Source organism: Lepisosteus platostomus, chromosome 11 (genome assembly GCF_059453375.1).
Source record: "Lepisosteus platostomus isolate fLepPlt1 chromosome 11, fLepPlt1.hap1, whole genome shotgun sequence".
In the NCBI taxonomy this organism is placed as follows: Eukaryota; Metazoa; Chordata; class Actinopteri; order Semionotiformes; family Lepisosteidae; genus Lepisosteus; species Lepisosteus platostomus.
In genome coordinates this window covers 28,404,041-28,421,939 of record NC_142621.1, presented here as the reverse complement: position 1 = coordinate 28,421,939, position 17,899 = coordinate 28,404,041, and the positions used below count along the sequence as shown (strand labels likewise).

At 40.0% G+C, this 17,899-nt stretch overlaps 1 protein-coding gene across 2 annotated transcripts in view; it reads left to right on the top strand.

Annotated features, from left to right (window-relative positions):
* eps15 (epidermal growth factor receptor pathway substrate 15) overlaps positions 1-17,899 on the top strand; it is a 69,806-nt gene that overhangs the window by 17,184 nt on the left and 34,723 nt on the right. For both annotated transcript variants that reach the window (XM_088599009.1, XM_088599010.1), the window contains exons 5-12: positions 291-386; positions 2,185-2,250; positions 4,103-4,228; positions 7,064-7,123; positions 10,727-10,927; positions 11,378-11,523; positions 12,321-12,474; positions 14,030-14,112. In XM_088599009.1, the coding sequence (XP_088455135.1) occupies positions 291-386; positions 2,185-2,250; positions 4,103-4,228; positions 7,064-7,123; positions 10,727-10,927; positions 11,378-11,523; positions 12,321-12,474; positions 14,030-14,112 (932 nt within the window). The remainder of the gene's footprint in view (positions 1-290; positions 387-2,184; positions 2,251-4,102; positions 4,229-7,063; positions 7,124-10,726; positions 10,928-11,377; positions 11,524-12,320; positions 12,475-14,029; positions 14,113-17,899) is intronic.

Here is a 17,899-nt window from a genome sequence, read left to right as displayed (position 1 = left end):
GGGTCTGAGTGTTCTTCCTTAAATCAGTTGCCATGCCTTTCGTCTTGGAGACATTCAACTTAAGATAATTCTCTTCATACGAGGCGGCAAACTCATCTACAGCTGGCCCATGGTCCCGCTCATCTGCATACAACAAACTAACAATTACTGAGTCAGCAGATCTGATTGTGTGTATTGAAAGGTGATAACTATCTGATTATCTAAAGACAGATGTCTAGTAATATAAAGTCAATTCCTCTATTTCTCCAGGGTCCCCACATGGTTTAATCTGACATTTTTCCTCTGCACAGCAATTCTTTGTCGCCCTGCGGCTGGTGGCCTGTGCTCAGAATGGCCTGGAAGTGGCACTCAAAAGCCTCAGTGTGGCTGTACCTTCACCCAAGTTTGTGAGTTGAGAACTTTTTTGTCTTGCAGAATAAGTTATGTGAATGTAAAATAAACAATACAACAATACATTAAAATGTGGCCTTTAAACAAATACATGATTAAATGTGATAGATATATTTTTGTGATGCACCAAGCGCCAGTCTAAAACTCAGGAATTAGAAGAGAAAATAATTTCAGCAATCATAAACTGGAAGAGGACGAGTAAATATGAGATTACTGTAATGAATTAACATTATCATACAAACTCTTGGAATAATAATTCTTAAGTGTTAAAATGTGAGTACTAAATATTATACACCCTTTGGAGTTAACATACTTGGTTAGGTGATTGTTTCCTTGTGAGATTTGAAAGTCCTAACAAAGCTGGACTGCAACTGGTCGTTATTCGCCATCATAGATATATTTCCCACAGCACAATGTTAAATACTTGGTTGGGAAGATGACTGGAAAGTCCACTTGCCAGTAGTTTATACCTGCTATGCTGAATATGCAATATATAATATTTGGTATGATATGTTAAAAAATGTACCTGTACCAGTAATTTTGGAAATGTGAAAGATCATAGTTGGGAGTATCCCAGAATTCCTCTAGTTCCAAATGCATTTTGGGCAGCATTTTCTTTTACACAGGCCCAGCGGCTTCTTTCGGTTAAACGTTATGTACCTTAGCAGCTGGGCGTGGACAGCAAGTGTTTGCAGTCACATGAAGAGTTTTTGGTCAAGTTGCCTGATCTTGCAGGAACTCTGCAGCACTGAATGTGGTATGGCGGCTATAAAGGCACATGGTGGTTATTGATTAAGAGTGGCATCATCAGGTATACTTGCAAAACCACTTGATGTATTCCTTAATGGGTGGGTCACTCTGACCTTGTGAGTGGATTCATGACTAGTGATGTCCAGCTGTGCTTTCGTCCTGGAACTCTACATTGAGAGGCACGAATCTGCACGTTGTATCAGTATAGGGCTTCAGGGCAACCCAATTTTTTGTTAGCCTGGTTTAGGAGGTAGAGAACCATTGTGTCCTTGTTAAGAATCCTACTACAGGAAAATCCAAAGAGTTCAGTTGACTAGTTCCCAGATTTATTTTCAAAGAAAGAGATTGTTCAAGAGAGATTATTACACTTAATTCTAGGCTTGGCCAATACTGTGCTGCTCAAACCTGGATAGATTAGGATTTTCACACTTTGTGTGCAACTTTCGCTAGAAGCAAACAGCAATAAAAAGATTGAGTAGGAGGAAATGAGATGCTTGCTTAAAATCCCCATGGTCCATGCTTAAAATCTTTTCTCTGCTCACAATAGTTAATCAAAACCGTGCCTCTTCTTTACTGAGCAGCATTATAAGTGCATCAGGCAGGGACAGATCACTGATTATCTACATGTGCATATAGACTTTAGCTGTGAGCTTTAAGTCATCTCATCAAGTAAGCGGTTTGGAAAAGTAACAATCCTTTTCAGCACTGCGACAACAATTTTTCTAAACATCCTGAAATGTTTTCAAACTAAACAAATTCAAGAAGCCACAATCTAGTTGTTATTTGATTAATTTACAAATAGAATATACCCTAAATAATATCTACGTATATAAGAATGCTAATAGAGTCTAGCACCAGTGCTTGATAAAAGTAACATAAGTGGATGTATTGTGAATACATTTGGAGCACAAATGCGCTTTGTGGTCTTGGTATTTTATGACTGCAGTACCTGGAGATGTAGCTCATGGACTAAATTGGGTCTTTTGTTATGGGTGTTTTAAACAGTCCTTGCCAATTTTAAGTTCTGTCAATTGTTCTTTGCAGCATGACACCAGCAGTCCCCTGCTGCCTCATGGAGTGGTGCCTATTGACAGTCCGTGGGCAGTCAAGGTGAGAATGCTGACCAACGTGTTGGACACTTAAGCAGCAGGAGTCTCTTGTGTGCTAAATTAGTGTTTCAGCAGCAGGGGTCCTTGCAGTTCTTGGGTTTGATATTCTAAAGAGGGTTACTAGCCATGAAGTCCTGGGTCTGCATAACTTTCCATAGTTGACAAATTCCCTCTTAGAGTCAGAGATGCTTTTTTAAAAGCATGTAAATACTTGCAGAAAAAGGATAAAATTAAATTTAGCTTAATTTAAGGAACTTAGAAATTAAGGAATGTTAATTATTTACATTCTTAAACTTCTTTACATTCTTTAATGTAAAAATTGAATTTCTTGATGCATCTTGTCCTAACTTGGGATACACAACAATAAGGTTTTGGCAAGCCTTCTGGAGACGCACTTTGGATAACCCTGAACAAAGGGAAGAAGATATTCAAGAAAGGAAACGCACAAGTTAGTTAATTTGGAACAACCGATTGTGTGTTTCACATCTTGACTCGGCCATCACAGACAACACGGCCCTGTACCAGGCGTGCGAAACCGATTGGAGAAAAGGTGCCTTTCTCCCAGGCAGCACCGCATGCCTCCCAGCACCCTGAGACACCCGGGAGACGGACAGCCCTCCCCCTGGCACTGTTCCGTCAGTTCTGCACCGCTGCTTGGGGACTTCCAGTCACAGTCGGCTAGTGACATGAACCCCGCTCCGACACATGAACTCAAACTTGGGGCGCCCGCAGTGCCCTGGATTTAATGAGCATGTGATCTCCCTCCCTACCCACACACTCTCCCCTGTTGTCCCCATACTCAGCGGCCTCAGTTTATGTGCTGGGTCTTTCAAATAATACAAGTCTTTTGGTTACTTTTTAAGTGCTTAATTGACTTGTTTCTAAAATCGTACTGTGGTTAATGAAAGGCTGAAAAGGGAACCGGGAAAATGTTGCGGTGTTTCCCACTGGTGAGAGGCTGTTTTTTTTTCCAGCTGAAGTGTTAACCATGCTGTGATGAAACCTGCATTTCTGTGCCTCAATGACAGGAGGCCAGCTGTCTTTTTGGCACAGGGGAAGGAAGTGATAGACAGTGGGAGGGGTTGGGCCTGTATTCACAAAACATTAAGGACCACCTATCAGACTTGTTTAATTGTTTGAAATTATACTGTACATCTTGTACCACTCCTGGGTATCTTTTCGCATATCACAAATTGTGCTATACATCCTAGGGAGTGTTACTGTATCAGAAAGCTGCTGTATGTGTAGGTATTATTCAATTTTTTTATTCTGTGTTAAATCTTTGGTGTTAGCGCCAAGTACTGTAATAAAAATGCTACATAGTTAGACTTAATAGTCCTGCTCATTTAATTAACCTGGAGCTGACTCATTTAACTGACCCTGACACTTGTCCAAATGTGAAAAGAAATTATACAGGTTGTATTATGTAATGTAGCATGTCATTAAAAAATTTGAATGTGTTTTGCAGAGCCAACGTTCAGATCGTTTAGATAGATTCCCAGGTTGAATTAAAACTTTGTGCCTCACAGTGCAGCTAATTAACAGAACATCCTTTTGGTATTATTCTGACATTTGATGGTCTCTGAGGGGAAAAATGTATAGGATGTCTTTTGAGTATCACAGTAACAGTCCAAAGGTTTATTGAATGAAATAAGATGAATGTTTAAATCTTGGACAAGCCATAAATAAAAGGGGAAAAATAAGTACCTCAAATGTACTTCAGTTTGCCTTTTCTGTTTTTTATGATTAAACCGGTTCCTGGATTGTTCCAGGTGTCAGTGATTTACAGACTGAAGTGCGTGTTATTCTGCACTGCATGCCAGCGCATAACATCTCTGCATTCTGTTTTCTAGCCGGAGGAGAAGCTGAAGTATGATGCCATCTTTGACAGCCTTTCCCCAGTGAATGGCATGCTTTCAGGGGAGAAAGTCAAACCAGTTCTTCTGAATTCCAAATTGCCTGTGGATGTTTTGGGGAGGGTAAGGGAGAAAGCCATTTCTTTTTGAGTGCTAGTTTGAATTTATTAAAAGAAACAACCTCCATTCTCAAATGTTCTAGGAATTGATGTAATTTCTTGCTTCTTGACACTTATCACTTTTAAAAGCTGTTTTTTTAATCTGGTAACATTAAAAACAATATAATAAATTAATAAGTCTTTAGAGCCTTTCAGTTGAGCTAATACTTGTATAAAAGTAGCATTTGGCTCCTGTTCCTTTCAGAAGTAGCCTGAAGTTTGAGGTTGAGTGATTTTTCAAAAGGTCTGATTGGTATAGGAAGCAGTCTTGCTTTTAAAGGGCAGTTGTGAGAAATCCTTCAAAGTGTGATGTAGGAGGCTGAGCTACATTGGGTGAGAGAGTGATAGCAAGATATTTATTTGTGTTTCAGTCATTTACCAGGCCAGTGTATTTGGAGTTACTGAATCTTTTGTGTATCAAAGTGTATTAAAAGAGCTGCTGCAAAGTGAACTAGAAATTACTGTTTTATTAAGCAGTTTTGGGGAAAACACCTTTTTTTCTGGTGTATTTCCAGAATTCCAGGCAGCCCTGGTCACCAGGTATTAATGCGTAATATGGGTTTAGCTTCATGCTGTTACTGCTTACGGAGATTAGCTAAATATAGTTTTATGTTAGGCGGAAGTGGACTCATTTATGTCAAGCTCAAGAAAAGGAAATCTCCTTTTGTGTCTCAACTTTTAATTCAGTCAATTTTACCAAATCTTGATGATGCCTTTTGAGGTACAGTAACAAAGTTTTTAGCCCTTTATGGTTGTTTGCTTGCTGATCATGGTTTTTCGTCAAGAAAGTTTGTGAAGCTTAATTTGTTTCCTGCTTCTGAATGACGGTGCAGTTGCCTTTGGTTTTCCAGAGGAGGGTGCTCTTTTGCCAGGCTACATATTGCTCCGTGCTTCAGAATCTCTCTTAAGAAGTACTTGGATTACTAACATCTTACACCGAAAGCATAGCACATTCCACAACAAATATTTATTGAGAAAAGCTGAACATATATGAGATATGTTCTTAAAAACTAGGTTCAGTATTGCATTTATACAGTTCAATATTTTTTCAGAGTGTAGTTTTCTGTATATTCTTAGCTATTCCGTTTTCATTAAGTCTTCTGTTTGGAAAAAGTGTAATATGTTTTTTCAGGATTTATTCTAAATTATTTTCAACTAATTGTCATCTACTTGGACTAAAGTTTTGTCCTTTCTTGCTAATATCTAACCTATAGCCATAATTAGTCCATATTATTTTTAAATGAAGGGTACCAGTCAATAGTTTATCCTAGGATTTTTCGAAGGTTTCTCTTGCAGTGGAAAGATTAGGCTAAGTTTCATTTCAGATCTTGATTATCGTGGTGGAAAAGAGCCTGGGTGTGGAAATTTTCAACCATTGTCTTAAACGTCTAATACAGGTTTCAGGCTGCCTTCAGTTCATTAGAATGGCATGTGTACTGAACAGAACTCTAATAGACTGTGTGTACAAACTGATTCTCTAGTCTTGCCCTGCATTTCAAGCAGTTTGTTGAGTTTTCTGAAATCTAAATTTTAAACCATCTAAACATACATTTCAAGGGCAAGAAATTTTCCATATTATGAGGTTCTAAAATGTTTGTCTGCTCTTGGATTGCTATAATTCATATGGTTATTTAGAGCAAAAATTCCAAATTTTATGATTAGGAAAGTTTTTATGCAGTACTAAAGTTTGTGGATTGATAGACACGCTTCTGATTTATAAAGGGTAGGATTTGGAGGTGGCTGTGCTCTCCCGTGAAGATGGAGTGGCTTTAAACCAGTCAGACCTGGAATAAGAGATCTTTCCACATATAGTGGCTAGCAAAAGTATTCTTCCCCCTTGAACTTTTTCACAATTTTTGGTCTCATCAGGAGGAGGATCTGGCAAGTTTTGTTTTCACTTTGACATTATATAATGTTGTGTGTCAATCAATGGCAAAAAAATCCCTGTTAAATAAATTTTCATCTTGTATCACAATAAAATATGGAAAGTCCAGGAGGAATGAATACATTTGATAGCCACTGTACACTGGTTCTCATTACAACCCTAAGACAACCAGTCAAATTTCACTTTTTAAAAAAAAGTGATTTCATTCTGTTCAAACTTTCCTTAGCTAGTAAATCCCAGTGAGCAGGAAGCAGGAATCCCGTTTTGATTTTTTTAGTTATGGTTTTGTGATTAACACCCTACTTTTGCAAGAAATGTACCACAGTACTTTTACTACTTTATTGTGAGATGTGACCTCAGGTTAACATTGACATGATAAATCACACTATCTTCCAGTGCCCTTTATTTCCATGCTTGGGGTTGGGTTGGGAAACTGTAGGACTGCAGATTAAACCTAAAGAGCCACCTACTGGTCCTCTAGCATTACTGTATATACTGCAGGAACATGCTTTTCTTTGATTGGTTTGATGTTGTGACTTTACCAGCGTGGCTTAACATCACAGGTCCATCGAGATCAGGTTTTTAGGTTGTATAAATTCTGCTTCCTATACCTGGATTAAATTCCACACACCTGCCAGATCAAGTCTTATGTTTGTAACTTGTGAGGACTATTTCCTATTCATTGGACACTAGTACTGTGTCAGGCTCTGGCACTGGCAAGTATTGGTTTCAGACTGGCCCTAATAAATACAGCAGTGTAGGACAGTGAAACTTAGCAAAGCACAGTGAAATCGCCAAGAGAGTCTGGAAGAGCAGAATATGGTAAAGCATTGCTGTGGAAAATGTAAGAATGGTGCACTTTCACAGAGATAAACTTGTCACAGATGTTGATTCACCTTTCCTGTCCTGTTTCAGGTGTGGGAGCTCAGCGACATTGACAGAGATGGGATGTTAGACCGGGATGAATTTGCAGTGGTAAGGAAATTACAGTTTCTTTGAAAAGGAGCCTTTCTCTTTTTTTCTTATGGAGTTACACAAAGCAGTGTACATATAACGTGTTGGTGGATAATGAAAAGGTACAAAAGGGGCCAAAGCTCTCCCACAACATCTAGCAAGAGTTAGTCTACCACACCATAAAAATCAACATAAATTTGCCAAATAACAAAAGAGCATAACAGAAAATAAAGTACTGCATAGTTTTCCAGGAAACTTGGAAATAAAAGCAATATCATGAAAGTAAACATAAAGCATGCATTTTCAAGAAGATGTGATGAAGCAGGTGATATTATGTTGTGTAACGTGGAGGAAAATCAAGGAGCAAATTTTGGACTGGGCCTCGGAGGTAGTCTGAGAAGCTTTGGGCCTCAGAGGATATTCTAGAAGCTTCAGGAGGGACTCTCGTGCTAGACTCATCCTAACAACTCGAGTATGCAGAGCCGCAGATGAGAAGCAGTGGCTGTGTATACTGTACATGTACGTTTTCTCTTAATCCGTCCAAAGGAAAGGCACCACAAAATTCTAAAATTCCTGACTAATAAGGTAGGAGTTGGCCATGCTGAAGAGTGTACAAAAAATATAATTGTCTGTAGTTCACAACTTGACTGTGACCGACTTTTCCCAAGTGGTCGAGCTCTTCATGGATTGAGCCGGGTATTATTAGCCTTTGGCTTTCTGGTGAGCAGCGGCTACTCTGACTTGCCACCGGCCCGCGGGCACTGCGGTGGCATTGCTGAGACGTGAGCCAGTCTTCCAAGCAATGCCAGCTCTCCTGTCTGGTACTGTGGATCCAGCAGTGTGTCCAGTGACTGCTGGTCCACATCTCATTCCCTTCCACTCCAGGGACAGAGTACAATCTTCAAACAGTCCTTTTACTGTTTAATCGTGAGATATGACATCAGGTTAACATTTACACGAAAAACTGCGCCACCTACAGTCCAGTGCCCTTCATTTCCATGCTTGGGATTTGGAAACTGCAGGACTGCAGACTGAACCTTAAAGTGCCACCTACTGGTCCTCCAGCATTACTGCACATACTGCAGGAACATGCTTTTCCCAGTTGGATTCCATTGAGATCAGGTTTTTTAAATGTAAAGTTTCTGGTTTTAAAATTAAAGTTGGCTATTAAATTAAGAGACTGTTAATAAGGTACCAATGCAATCCTTATTTTCTTTTATGGTTTTTTTTTCCAACTACATGCCCTTACGTAAACCATAATGATGCTTTTTTAAAGCTTTCTGCATCACAATTAAGAGAATTATATACCTATGCACATTTTGCACATATTTTATTTTTACAGTGACTATGATCATATTTTGCACACACCTATGTATTTTTATTTATTTTATTTTATATTTATTTTGTATTACTGTACATATTCTAATTTTTTATCTATCCTGATGTCTGTTTTTTTTTGCTTGTCTTGGGCTGCTGTAACACATCAATTTCTTTTCGGGATCAATAAAGTCTTATCTATCTAAGTCAGCTGGGTTATAAACAGTTCCTACAAATCAGTAATATCGCTGAATAGTGTCATGTACATAGCTGTTTCGTGCTGAAATAATACAGTATTTAATAGTAGATTTTTTTTGTTCAGCAAGAAGTAGAAATGACTAGTTCCATAAGATGGAAAAAAATGTTCTTCAATAAATGGAGGAAGCGACTCAACTCAGGTTCATGGATGAATGATCAACATTACTGGTCATCTGTGTTTCAAATATAGATAAGGAAATGATCGGTGGTACAATCAAGATGAAAATCAGAAAAGCTAACCATGTGTTGTGGTTCAACTAATTCCCCATAGAATTTAAAGAGGCATTGTGCGATGGAAACTTGAACACCAAAAACCAGACGCCCCATGTGTTTGTTTTCAGTATTGCAGAGGAAAAAGATGTTCAGTGTTAATTAATGTATCTGGTAAAATACATTGAATTAATCTCCCATAACAAGCAAAGGTTTAGTGCTAGATGGTTTTAAACCATTCTTCACACAGGTGTTTATGTGGGGTTGTGGTCTAGGTGGAGGAAATGCAGCTATTTTAATTTGCAGTGCTGCTTTGCTCTTTCTGACCAAAAGCTGTGAAACTTAATATTTGCTTACAACTTTCAAAGTTTAAATGCCACATTTAGTTTTTACTTGACTTTGCTGCCGCACAGCACGTCTGAGTGAAGGATTTGAGTCAGTTGGTTTATAATGGTGATTAAGTGATGTTGCAGTTGCCGCTGTAATCACACCCTGGTGAGGCTAACAGGGTTAACACTAATATTCCTTTTTTTGTCAAGGGCTAGTTCTATAGAACAGCTTGGAAATAGAGCTAGTTTATTTTTGTGGGATATTGCACATTTTAGAGTAAGGTTCTTCACTCAGCTTTAGTAAAATGCCTGTCACTATAAATGGGTTTATTGGGATAAATGCACTTGCTAAATTTTGTTTATATTTACGGACTCTTTGTGAAGAGTATTGACACTTTGATTTATGACATTGAACAGGGCTTATCTTAATATGTTCCCACATCAACCAAATAGGAGCCCTAAAAAAATATGGCTCTTTTTATTAATTTATAAATGGCAACAGTCCTTGTCCATGTTGGAAGTAGTGTGGTCACTTTGATTTAAGTGTTTGATTCTTGATTGTCATCTCTGTTGTCAGAGACTTAAGTAAATGTAGGCAAACAAAATCAGGCACCGATGTCACAGCAGGAGACAGGAATAGTGTTTGTCTGAGCAGAGGTAAGACAATCTGATTTTAAAAGCTCTTTGTGGTACGTGCAGACAATAGACATGCTCTATGAAAAATTGTTGGTAGCATTTAATAGCAGTCTGTAGTAATTACTGCAGTAATTCTTCAAGAGAAATTTATAGTGTGTCAGGGTTTTTTTGCTTGCATAAAGTCTTTAAACCCCAGTATAGTTCTGTACTTATGAAGGAAGCTGGGTTTTGACTGGAGACAGGAATACTATTACCATTTTGCTGATGTTTTCATCCAAAGCAGCTTACATTTTTATCTGTCCATAGAGTTAAAATATTTTACTGAAGTATCTTGCTTAACAGTGCCCCACCTGGGATTTGAACCTGCATCCTTCCAGTTACAAGTGCCGATCCTAATCACTACTTCACTGAGCACATTGGGTAATGCAGACTTGTTTGTAGGTGTGTAATTAATTAATATCTGATACTTGAGCTACAGCATTGTCTAAATAGGAAACCCTAATTATTTTCAATAACAATTAGTAAGAATCAAAGCGTCAGTCCTCAAGAAAAGACACTCGTTGATTTCATCAGTTGAATTTTTTGCGTTGATGAAATTTGATACAGATTACCCGAGATTGTGAAGTATTCCCTTTGTCTTGTTGATAACACATAAGAGGTGGAACAGGTTTTTAAAAAATCATATCACTGGATAACTGTGGAGAGTGTTGGACTAAGTCAGGTTTGAGAATCTGGAGACTGCTTTGACTATGAGAGAGGTTACAAACGAGACCGTTTGGTTGCTTTGTTATTACTGTTTCCACATGTGGCTATGGATGTTGTATAAAACTTACCCCGGGGCACTTAACTCTAGCACTGGTTTGTGCCTTGACAGGCCATGTACCTGGTGTATCGAGCGCTGGAGAAGGAACCTGTGCCAATGTCCCTTCCTGCCCCCTTGGTGCCGCCGTCCAAAAGAAAGAAACCAGCTGTGCCTCCTGTGGTGCCCCTGCTGCCCTCGCCTCCCTCCGTCAAAGACAGTCGCCACTCCATGACAGGGCCCAAGACTCTGCCCCCTAAGGCCCCCACTGTACAGGTGCCCTCCAGCTTTGTGCTTAGGCATTGTCCTGTCTTTCCTGTCTCATTGCTGCTGCGTACTGGAGAGAGCAGCACTTGCCCATCAATTAGTACTTAAAGAATGGCTGCAAAACATTTCAGCAAAGGATCAGGACTACCTGTGAAGAAACGAAAAATGGGTTCCATTGCGTGAACTCAAGTGTTTCAAGTTTTATTTTACAATGTTCCAATGACTTGAACTAAAATCTTAGTTGTTAATATTTACTTGATACACGGGTGAAATAACATGGCAGCTGAGATGCATCCAAATCATCCAAACCTGAATTCTTTCCAGTTCATCATGTAACTACTTAATCATCTGTTGAAAAATTATTTTAGCAACTCTTGTTAATTATATAGTCTTGTTTCCACTCCATTTCCACTGAGGTCCACTGAGTTAAGACGCTGTTCCATTTCTGTTCCTTGGCAGTGGGTTGTGTCACCAGCAGATAAAGCCAAGTACGATGACATATTTATGAAGACCGACAAGGACAAGGATGGGCTGGTTTCTGGCCCTGAGGTGCGCGATATCTTTCTGAAGACTGGTCTGCCCTCTGCCACCCTTGCAAAAATTTGGTGAGACCTGTTTCTAATCTCTTATCTTTAATCTGAGGGATGTTTCTTCTTGATACCCCCTTGTTGTTCTTTAATTTTAAAACGGAGTTAATGCATAAATTCTTATGCATTGGGAGGGTTTTGGGCTATTGATATAAGTACTCAGGAACTCTGAGCCATTATCAGCTTGCAAGCAACTCATCAAAAGCATTAGAGGAAAGAGGATATTTGCTACTCTTGATAACTCTGCAGACACACTACATGCCTTGGGCCTTGTGCTCCCTGGCAGGATACTTCAGTCCTCTTAGCCCTGGCAGGGCTCCGGGAGTCCCGGTTGAGGTTGGTTAATGAGAAAGCCCATATATTGCCAGGTGATCTCTGGACTTAAGGGCCCAACTGACCACAGGCCTGTATTCATGGAGCCACTGGGTATTGCATATTCCTGCCTTTTCACCAGCACTGTTTTGGATCTGAGCAGAGTATCTACAGTGGAAGGAGAACACTGGAAAATTTCAGTTTGATCCTATAGTCTAGAAACACGAGGACTGAGACTGTGTCTGCAGTAACCATGACAGACTCCTGAAGAGGATCTGTTGGAGGATCTGTTGGAAGAATGGTAATCTCTTTCTGAGATGAGCTTTAAGCAATTTAGTAATAAATAAATTTGACTTATGGGGAGGCAATAGTCGTACACTTTTAGTGTTTCTGCTGTGAAAAGGAATTAGTGTCATAAGGCATTTTACACGACTGAATTTGCATATAATATTAAGAGTGGCAGAAAGGAGGAACTCAAGTCGGTGTTTTTATATTCTGTCCAGGGAGCTGTGTGACACCAGTGATGCGGGGAAGCTGAACAAAGAGCAGTTCGCTCTGGCGTTGTACCTGATCAACCAGAAACTTGCCAAGGGGATAGACCCTCCCCAGGCCTTGACTCCTGAAATGCTTCCTCCATCGGACAGACTTTTGCAGCAGGTAAACCAGCAGAGCTCTACTCTGCCATCCCAGGGCCAGCTAGCTCTACCTAGAGGAATGGGGCACTGCAGGAACAGAACCCTTCACTTATGTAAGCTTTATACAATCAGAGTGCTTTCTGTTCTCTGGAAATATCCCAATTTTGTTAAAAGCTGAAGCCAAATCAAAAAAGGTTTGTGGAGTCATCTTTTATTTCTGGTCTTCAGATTGTCTCAAGAAGTCAGGTGAGGAAACTGGTTTTCAATCTACAGAAATACCACATAGTTTGTATAATGGGGGGTATAGTTAGTGTCTCACTTTACCATTTCCAGAAAAATGCATTACACTTAAAATTTAAATTTTGGTTTGTATGATCACTTTGTAAGGGGATTTAAAGGATCTAAAAACAATTGGGGAAAATGTGTGTACCAGACTGCTTCAGGTGTTTTTTGTTAATTAAATTGTACACAGTTCAAAATTTTACCATGTACATGGTTATGCTAGCAGACGACCCAGCCAGTTTCGAACTCAGTGAATGCACATAGTTTTAGCACTTCATCTCCTTATAACAGTAGTGGGCTTTTTTAGTAGTAATCTTTCAGCACTTCGACCTGGTGCATGGTGTGTGTCTTCTCTGTAAGCTGAAGCACAAGAATGCAGAATGAGGTACAGACTTCACCCATGGAGGCTGCTTTTTGCTGGATACTCCTGCACTCTTCCTTGAGGGTGGTGATGAGCTTCAGACTGGCTATCGGAGGTTTTGCCCCAAAACGTGCATCTTCCAGGAGATTCTGGAGCATACGTAGCATTGTTGCATTCAAGTGATCTGGCAGACTAATATTGCACTTTCACCTGCAAAGAAAGCTGTCGTCCAGGCAAGCGCAGTGAGGTCAGGCATAATTACCCACAGCAGCAAAGTATGGACTACTGATGGCTGAAACCACTGAAGTCTGGATAGATGGATGTCACCCCTTTATACAGTCTCTATCAAAGACTTGATGATAACTTGCCAATAAGGATAATTTTTCCGCATGTCTTTGGGCATCAGTGTGAACAGTATTAAGTGTCATCAAAAAGCAACGGTGCTGTGTTATTCAGTGGTCTGAATTGCTTTGAGTAAGCATTACTATGAATTTCACTTTTTGTCAAGTAGTCAGACTTCAAGTCATTTGGAGTCTGTTGAATAAGCAGTGGACAAGCAGTGTATGCAGACAGTTTTTCTACAACACGGCTCCATATCATGCAAGATGATGTATCGCTTTTGAGGACCACTTGCTGCTGTGGTATACTGTCTACTTGACATTTGCTTGCCAAATGTTACCAGAATCTTCACAGTACGCCTCGCTCCGATACCAAGTTCATATGCCGCTTTGAATAAGCACATTTCTGACTTTTTTTAAATGAAGTCTGTAGGTGTTTCCATGCAATATCTTACTGCCCAGTGGATCACAAACAGAGTGTGGGTCTCTTTAATGATTTGGAAATGTGTGAAGTTCTCTTATGATGATTGAAATGGTCTGATTGTGTCTTTTGCTGTGATGCTCATACTGAGGCTACCTTTCCACTCTTTCTGCAGGGCACATTGAGTAGCCTGGCAGCTGACTTCTCTGCCATCAAAGAGCTGGACTCTTTGAGCAATGAGATCATCGACCTCCAGAGGTGAGTGAGCCAGGACCTTTTTGGGGGGAGCAAGGGAATTGGGGTATGACTGCTCCACATTGCTCTTAAAAACATCACAGGCCACTCTTATGGTTTTGCCAAGTTTTTAAATTTATTTAGTAAAAGCTTCCGTTTGCTATAATGCAAATAGAAATTTTTTTCCTACTGTAACAGCTGATAAACATTAACAGTTTTCCACAGGTGGTTGTCTGCTTCTGGGTAGCTGAATTCTCCCTGAAGCTGAATTTATAGTCCTTTCTGTAATAATTAAGAAACTGAGGACACCTGCTGGTTAATGATTCTCAGTTGAAAATGTCAGTGCTTGTTTCTGCTGTCCTTAGATTATAGATTTCTTAAAACCCTGCTGGTAAATCTTAGCAAGACAGCTATTTCCGTGTTTCCCTAAATTGTTATTTAAAAATGCCTTTAATTAGGAGGACATCTTGTTTTTTTGTAAGTGTATCTGCGTTACCAAACTAGAACTCCTTTTTCATTCCAGTTTTTATACTTGTTTGTCTCTAGTATGAATGAATGATAACTTATTCCATCCCATCCTGTTTCCAGTGTGGCGTGCACACCGTCTAACACTGATGTATAAGTCTCTCAATTTCTGTCTATGCTGCCCACATTTACGTTGTGTATTGGATGTATTCTCTAGATGGTTTAAAATGTCCAAATCTATTATTCAAAGACACTTTGGTGTCTTTGTGGAGCTGCTTTTTTGTGACAGACAAAAATGTTTTTTTAGTATTTGTACCCTTCCCAGATGCCCAAAAAATCATATTTGAATAAAATTTAAGATGATTCTACCTTTGTTTGCAAGCAACCAAAATCAACAAAGGGCATGCCGCTGTCTCTGCTAATAAGAGTTAGGGGCAATTTATTGTAGCTGCAGATCGCCTTTCCTGGTGAAAGAAAAACAAATCGGCTGCTGCTTTTTGTTCCAGTGAGCAGTGACACACCCCTGTTCTGGAGGAAGAAAGGGCTAGTTTCTGTCGGTCGTATACAGTTTCGAAAACTCCTTCATCTGACCTCTGTGTGTCGGACGTTGTATGCTTGCTATTTATACTCAGCCTTCTCGCCATGGTGATGAGATTTGGAGGGGGGCACTCCAGAGACTCTTGCTCTCAGTGTAGTAAGTGTATGTGGTGATGGAGGAGGTGTGTTGTCAGCAACTACAGGACACAGGTGCAGTGTAGCACATTGTTAGAGATACACATATGTGTGTCCTCAGAAGCTCGCGTAGGAACATATTAGTAATGTGATCCTTTTCACATTTCTCATAGCCAGTCTTAATGTTTTTTTTTACTCTGTGTGATAGTTTTGAGGTTTATAACTAATGAAGAAAAAGGGTTTCAAACCCCTGTATTCATTACCTGCGTGGTCTACCAGTTCATTTTTGTTAATTGCCTGTCTTGTTCTCCGGTTTGCTTTATTACTGTATTTTGAACACGCACCCCAAGGGCTTTCTGTTCTGTTCTTTGTAGTTCACAATCTCTAGGTGAGAAATATCTTGCTTTCTAGTTCTTAGGAAGTAAGTATCCTGAAAAGTGATTCGATTTGCTGTAATTGCAAATTTGACAGCTAATAAAAAGTCTGGTAAGCCAAAATATAGAATTCTTATCAAAGCAAGATGGAGTGTGTGAAACAGAGAAAAATACATAATATTTTGTTCTAAAAGTAACACATTGGAAAACTCAGGTTTTAATTGCTAGCAAGTCCAATCAAATATAGCCAGCACACAAACTAGCTTAGTAGAGGATGTGTGGTCGGTAATCCAGAGGGAAGACCCGGCACTTCAAATGCCTTGCATGGAATAAGCCTTGCAAGCAGGGTATAAAAACCTGACGTGATGTGTTTCAGCACTCTCGCCTCGGCGAGGAATGGGCTGTGCAGTAACGCGTGTCAAGGAGTTCCTCAGAGCAGAGAGAGGAGGAACCGGGGCAAACGGACTTCCGGACTCTCGGGGACCAGCAGCCCGGTCAGAACTGGAAGCTGCTTTTTTTTCTTCCTCAATCGGAGAGAAAAAAAAAGGCAGAGAGTGAGCAAAGCGTCTCTCCAGAGGTTGGCGTTCTCCACGTGATAGATGCTGCTGCCTCAAGGCTAGAGGAGGGAGGGAGGAGGTTGGGAGGGTAGTAGAAGGGGAGAGCTCATTTACAGGCAGTTAAGGTTTTTTTTTTCCACTTCTCTGAGGGAGACTCTCTTTGGCATTACCTTCTTCTTACTGGGCTCCTCCACTTTGAGTCAAAACCTGCCTTCTGAGCAGAACAGTGGATCCTTGAAGTGTGAGGAGGGGAAGTTCAGTTATTTCTCCTTTTTTTTTTGTTCTGCTGAGGGGGAAGTGGGTTTTCGGTGTTGAGTGTCCTGACTGTGGAGCTCAGAAATAGAGACAGAGAGAGTAAAGGGAGAGAGGGTGGAATGCCGAGTTAGGATGGGGGACTGTGTGCCGCAAAGATGATGCGTGTGGTGAGGGACTGCTTAAAATCTCCACGGCAACGGGCTCCCTCCAGTGAAAGGTAAGTGCTCCCCTGCTTCTATCTGATCACTTAGACCCAGCTGCAAGGTGAAGGAAGTGAATTTGCACATTTGCACAAACCACGCTTTCTAAATCAGGGACATGCATCATATATTTTGATTGGAGTTGTCTTCATGAAGGACCTTCAACCAGAGTGTGAAAGTTGTCTGAATATTTTTGTCTATCTTATTTCTCACCTTGATTCTCTTTCCTTCTCACCTCTGCTTTTTTTTCCCCTCTTACCTGTGAAACCTCTGAAGCAGCTGCCATTTCTGTCGTTTTTTTTGCAGATGAAAAGAGGTGCAATGTTCTGTGATCTCAATGTTTTCTCGAGAGAGGAGTCGCTCCATCCTTGTCAAGTCTCAGCACTTTTAGAATTCTCAGAAAAGTAGTGGCGCTGGAAGAGAAGATGGATGGAGGTGCTATTTGTACACATGATTTTAGCTACAGATATTTTCTTAGAACTCTTAAGACACTGGAAAATCCAAGCACTGAACGGTGTTTTTTTTAAGTGTGAAGTACAGCAGCCATGTTTTACCTACATATCAAATGCCAGCTAAAGGTGTATTCTGTGTCTTCTATAGATGTCCCTTATTTTTAGAAAGAAAAACATCTGTTGTTAAATTATATCTTTCTAATGAGGGGAAGGGTGTTAAAACTGATTATTTTTGTGATTCTGAAATGTTAAAGATCTCAAGATCTAAACGGTGCAAAAGATGTGCCAGACGGATCTGTCACAATTGATGTGGTCTTCATAGGAACAGATGTTTTGTCCTCTCTGAAGGTTTGGTAAACATTACACTTCAGGGTGTATTCTGGGTGAGATGCTTTGATGCACACATTGATCAACACTTGCTTAAAGGGATGACCTGATTCAGGTGCTAGCTTTCACAGGATCACACTTTCTGCAGTTTAATTCAGGCCAAACTGGACTTTTTAGGAAGATGCATCATAGATAGTTAATGATCTGTTTTTCATACAACTAGTAGAGTAGTAGAGGTGTGAATCTGGTTTCCTGCTTTTGGCTGTTGTAGTAAAATTACATTGCCTTGAAATCTAGGGCAGTGACCTGCCTAGAAATCAGATTTAAAAGGGGGACTGCTGTCACAGTTTCTTAGACCAGTTATTAAATCTTGGTAAAATAATAAATTCTTTGATGTTATAGAAGACTTTTACAAATATCGAGATAAGCACAAAATCATGACATTTGTGAAAGTATTGGATAGTTACCATGTTGTTGCAAACCTGGTCTCGCCACAGGCAAGAGTGAGA